Source organism: Apium graveolens, chromosome 2, assembly GCF_009905375.1.
Source record: "Apium graveolens cultivar Ventura chromosome 2, ASM990537v1, whole genome shotgun sequence".
Taxonomy (NCBI): domain Eukaryota; kingdom Viridiplantae; phylum Streptophyta; class Magnoliopsida; order Apiales; family Apiaceae; genus Apium; species Apium graveolens.
This window is the reverse complement of record NC_133648.1, coordinates 127,648,511-127,654,066: the sequence shown is the minus strand read 5'-3', so window position 1 is coordinate 127,654,066 and position 5,556 is coordinate 127,648,511. Positions and strand designations below refer to the sequence as shown.

Below are 5,556 nucleotides of genomic sequence, written 5' to 3'. Positions count from 1 at the left end.
TCTGAGTTGTACTATTTAACTATAGAAAAGTTCATTTTAGCCTTGGTTATGGCCTCAAGGAAGTTGCATCCCTACTTCCAAGCTTATAAGATTGAGGTATTTTCAAACCAGCCTTTGAGAAACATCATTCATAATCATAGAACCAGTGGCAGGCTGATCAAATGGGCCATAAAGCTGGGGGAATTTGATATTAAGTATAAACCCAAACGTCGATCAAAACCCATGCCTTGTCTGATTTCGTGGTTGAATGTACCATCGCCAACCAAGAAGTCGGGGGGAAAATAAATACACCTCATGGCATGGAGGCAAAGAGGAGAATGAAGGAGAGAAAATCAAGGACAATGATTTCTGGGTACTCTATTTTGGTGGGGCATCAAAAAAAAAATTTGAGTGGAGCTGGTTTAGTTTTACAAAGTCCCTATGGATTCCTTATTGAGTATGCCATGAAGTTATATTTCCCCACTACAAACAACGAAGCAGAATATGAAGTCTTGATAGCAGGCCTGTGCCTAACTGAGACATTGAGATTCAAAAACTTGAAAGTTTATTGAGATTCAAAATTGTCGGTATCCCAAGTAAAAGAAGAGTTTGAGGCTAGAGATGAAACCATGGCCATGTATGTACGACTTGTAAAAGTTGTGATGACTCAGTTTGATACATGTCATGTCGAATACATTCAGAGAAAAGAGAATTCTAAGGCAGATGCATTACCCATATTTTCCTTTTCTAAGATCAAGAACAGTTCTGGAAGCATATACTTCTGTATTTTGAAGAAAGAAGCATTGATGTTAAGCCGGTTGCCCCTATCAGGCTTGAAGAATCTTGGATTGATCCTATTAAGGCTCATTTGCAAACCAAATGGCTTCCTAGTGATGCATTGGAGTCACACAAATTATCTATACGAGCCTTGAGATATTCTTTGATTGATGGGATTCTTTATAAAAGATCCTTTGTGATTCCCTATCTAAGATGCCTCAGTCTTGATGACGCCCAACTTGCTTTGGAAGAAGTTCATGAAGGCATATGTGGCCAACACTTGGGTGCAGGGCCTTAGCTCATAATATTACTTGTTTAGGCTTTTATTGGCCAGAGATAATGGCTGATGCCAAAGATTATGTGCAGAGATATGATCGTTGTCAAAAACATGCCCCAGTAGTAAGGCGGCCACCAGAAATGCTGACTTCCATAAACACCCCTATCCCGTTTGTTATGTGGGGGATGGATATTCTTGGACCGTTCCCAATGGATACAGCCCAAAGGAAGTTTTTTAATTGTAGCAATTGATTACTTTACTAAGTGGATTGAAGCCGAGCCCTTGGCCAAGATTACAATCAAACAAGTTGCCCAATTCCTGTAGGAAAATATCATGTGTAGATATGAAATTCCTCATATCTTGGTCACCGATAATGGAACGCAGTTTAATAATAAGGAATTCAAGAAGTATTGTGATGAGAATGAAATCAAGCTGCAGTTTGCTTTTGTCACTCACCCTCAAGCCAATGGCCAAGCAGAAGTTGCAAACCGGATTATTTTAGATGGATTGAAGAAGAGGATTGAAAAGTCCAGGAGTAATTGGGTGGATGAGATACTCCCGATACTTTGGGCGTACAGGACTACATATAGAGTTACTACGGGAGCAACCCCATTTACGCTAGCATATGGAGCTGAAGCGGTTGTTCTTGTGGAGATATCACATTCACCACCGAGGATTCGAGCTTATATTATGAAGGAAAATGATGAATGACAGAAACTAGCCTTAGACTTAATAGATGAAGTTCGGGATCAAGCCCATGCTAAAATTGTAGAATATCAGAAAAAAGCTTCTTTTGATTACAACCTGAGAGTAAAGTAAAAGTTCTTCAAGCAAGGAGATCTAGTTTTAAGGAAGGTTGAAGCATCAGGGGTTAGAAAAAAAAGAAAACTAACCCCAAACTGGGTAGGGCTGTATGAAGTCAAAAGCATTTAAGGATGAGGTTCTTACAAGTTGAAGACAATAAAAGGATAAGAGGTGCCAAGAACTTGGTATGCGCGGAACTTGAAGGTTTATTATATATAGTGGCCATATCGAAAGGAAAATATCTTGGAAAATATTCCCTTATTATTTATATTCCAGTTTGTTGATTTACATTTCAGTTTGTGATAAGAACTATAAAGGTTGGACCCATTTTATATAAGGTTTTGAACGACCAGATTATGATTCTAAAGTTTCCTCAGAAGTTTCCTGAGTTGGCCCCTCGGAGGTTTCCTAGAAATTCTCCGCGGATATCTCCGTCGAAGTCTCCTCAGAAGTATCTTCAGACGCCCTTTGAGGTGCTTGCCTTGGAGGCTCTTTAATTATGGCTTTCTTCGTGACAGGCTCAACTTCTTCCTCGGAAGAGGATTTTTCTTTGCCATAGCTACATTCAGCCACCTTCTTTTTTTGAACTTGACCCTGAACAAGAGCTTTAGATCCAGAGGCCTTTGGATCAGGAAAAAGGACGAATCACTCTTCTTCTTGAATAAGATCCACGACCCTTTCAGTAACACCCCAAAGGCTGGGAATTTTGAGGGGGCAAGGGAAGGATTCAGCCTCGAGCATCTCCGGGTATTCGGCTTAAATAGCATCAACCGCAGTGTCCCAGCTCTCCTTGTAGCTCACTGGGTGAGTAAGGGCATCGTTCTCCTCCATAAAATCTTTAAACTCTTGAGTATCCATCCAAGCGTCAAATGCTTTTTCTCTTTCATCATTTAAAACAACGATCTTGGCTCGCGTTATTTCCAGATCAGAAGTTGAGGAGGCAATTGTCTCGTTGGCCTCTTCGAGCTTCTTAGCAGTATCATCGTAACTAACTTTTCAAGCCTTAGCTTGGTAATACGCCCCTTGAAAATGGGCGTTTGTCTGGAAGTAAAGAAAAGGAAGAAAAATGAATTTAGTTCAAGAAAGGATGAGTAAGTAAATAAGAAAGTTCTGCAAAAACAAGTTATCGTCGATAGAGCTTGAGCACCAAACAACTCGTTAGCCTCGAAGTCCTGTTGAAGGAAAAAATCTTATAATCAACCGGGGAAATGGACTAAAGCGACCACTACTTGGTGTGCTTCATATTTCTAACTATTATGTCCTTTCCCCGGATACCCTATACAGGCTGAAAGAAGGCCCCAAGCCTCTGTTTGGTCCTTAAGAGCTGGCTGAGGCCTTCCTCATCCCCTTCTGCTTTAATCTGAGTTAGAAACTCAGGAAAGCGGTCCCCCAGGTGCGGGTCTTTGAAAATCTTTTTAGCCCGCTTCATCCTAGTGGTCTCCAAGACTTTAGGCTTGTTCATATCCACTATCTTTACAGCTGCTATATGAGAAAATTAATCAACAATTAAAGCTAGAAAGGCAAGTTAAATTAAGTACGAAGAAGTAAAGTTAAGTTAGAAATTACTTTTCTTTGAGATAGGAGAAAGCCCGCACTCAACGAGAACTATCTCGTTAATAAGATCCCAGGAATGTGACGTTCCATTATCCCGAGTGAGGATATAGAAGGGCGTCGTCTCTTCCGCAGTCAAAGTTATATCATCGGGGCTCCCATCAACCACCTATCCAAAGCTCGAACGAAAGAGGGTGCCCCGATCTCCTCCATCCCAAACAAAATAAACAAACTCCTTCTTCCATTTCAAATTGTTGTTCGGGATAGACTTCCCACTAACAATATGGGGGATTGTAGGGTGCTGGTTCAAAGAGACCCACCCTAGATTCTTCTCAGGGTTGTTCTTAAACTGGAAAATCTTCCTGAAAATAGCTACTGAGGGGGGCAGATTGTGCTTAGCACATTGTGATAAGAAACAAAAAATCAACCTTCAAGCATTTGGAGGAAGTTGGAAAGGATTAATTTATGTATCTGCAAGGAGAGTGGGAATAAAAGGATAAAAAGGGAACCTGACACCTGCCCTAATCGTATCCTTGAAGACGTACACCGCATCTTTCTTCCAATGGCAAGCCCTGTCCGTGATACTAGCCAAAATTAGCTTGTAGGGCTTATCGACCCTGTACATGAGGTTCATCCGCTCCATCTCGTTCATATTATAGAAAGTGTTGGTATGATTGATGCATCCAAGTGGGCGTCAGATGGATACTCGTCCCCCCGAGTGTTGATCATATCGATTAAAGAAGAATATTTTGATTGAATGGGGAATTCACTTGACTTTCTAGCCACATTCATTTTGGCCAGGTGAGCTAATTTTTTTCTGCCATCTTAAAAGTGCAAAGAAAAACAAAAGAACATACAAAAATTATGAATATATGCATAACAAGTGTGGGAAAAAACCCAGAAATTTATAAGGATGTTCATCCTAAACATCTAGAAATCTATGAAAAACCTAAAAAGCTAGGAATATGTTCATACTAAAACCTGGAAAAATAAGAAGGATGTGATGAAAATAATTGGAAAATGCTTTGAAGCTATGAAGATCTCGGAAAAAATTGGAAATCTGAATGTTGGAAATCACAGAGAGCAAGTCGAAGAAAACCAGAAAATGTAGAGAACTTTTGGAGAGAAGTTTATGAAATGAAAAGTGAGAAAGAAATGAATCTACTTACTTTAATATATAGGGCATATCAGGGAAGATGGACTGACATAGGCCCATAAGCCAATGGCCCGAAAATAAAAGCCCAAAGTCTGGAATAGTCCTGAAGCTTTTATGGAATATTCCTGAAGCTTCCGAAAGAAAGAACTAAAGGCACATTGGCCCAATTCAATTTAGATTTGGAAAAGATAATTCCCATTGGCCCAATCCAAATGGGATTTGAAAAATAAAGGCCCATAGGCCCAATCCAAACAATATTTGGAAAGATGAAGTCCAAACAATTATGGTTTGACAGGAGAAAAAACCAGGATCGAGGTCGAGAACTAGTTCGTGGATTCTAGTCGAATAACTTCGACTAGAGGAGCAAAAATAAACCATGATCTCAACCAGGATCGAGGTCGAAAACTAGGTCGCGGATTCTAGTCGGATAACTTCAATTAGAGGCCCAAAAATAGACCACGATCTCGCCCATGACCGAGGTCGAAAACTAGGTCATGGATTCTAGTCGAATAACTTCGACTAGAAGCCCCAAAATAGACCATAATCTCGACCAGGATCGAGGTCAAAATCCAGGTCGTGGATCTTAGTCAAACAATTTTGACTAGAAGCCTGAAAATAGACTATTATTTCGACCAGGATGGAGGTCAAAATCCTGGTCGTGGATCCCGGTCAAATTTTGTCGACTAGACACCAGAAAAAGACCATTATTTCGACCAGAATTGAGGTCAAAATCCAGGTCGTAGATTCAAGTCGAAATTTTTTGACTAGACTACAGGAGTTCACAGAAATTTCGACCAGGAATAGCAAAAAATTTGAAAAAAATTCTCAAAAATTAATGAATTTAAAAGAGTAATTCTTCAAATTACTAAATCTCGGGGGTGTTGCCCCAAAACCCCCATTGGGGACAACGTTACGTCCCCAAACCCCCAAATCAGGGCATTAACCAATTCAAGGCATATTCTAGCAGAGGAAGTATGGAAGGAAAATAAGTATTGAACATTTCCAGAAAATA

The 5,556-nt window shown here is 40.1% G+C and overlaps 1 protein-coding gene across 1 annotated transcript; it reads left to right on the top strand.

Annotated features, from left to right (window-relative positions):
• Positions 1-1,095: 1,095 nt before the first annotated feature.
• On the top strand, positions 1,096-1,744 carry LOC141693100 (uncharacterized). Its single transcript, XM_074498110.1, has 2 exons — positions 1,096-1,262; positions 1,375-1,744. The coding sequence occupies exons 1-2, from the start codon at positions 1,096-1,098 to the stop codon at positions 1,742-1,744; spliced, it is 537 nt and encodes a 178-aa protein (XP_074354211.1).
• The last annotated feature ends 3,812 nt before the right edge of the window (positions 1,745-5,556 follow it).

Bases quoted from the DNA above. Each gene is read 5' to 3' on its own strand.
- LOC141693100 (XM_074498110.1), top strand. From the start codon at position 1,096: ATGGCTGATGCCAAAGATTATGTGCAGAGATATGATCGTTGTCAAAAA. The intron at 1,263-1,374 runs GTTTTTTAATTG...TATCATGTGTAG, and splicing joins ATGGATACAGCCCAAAGGAA to ATATGAAATTCCTCATATCT.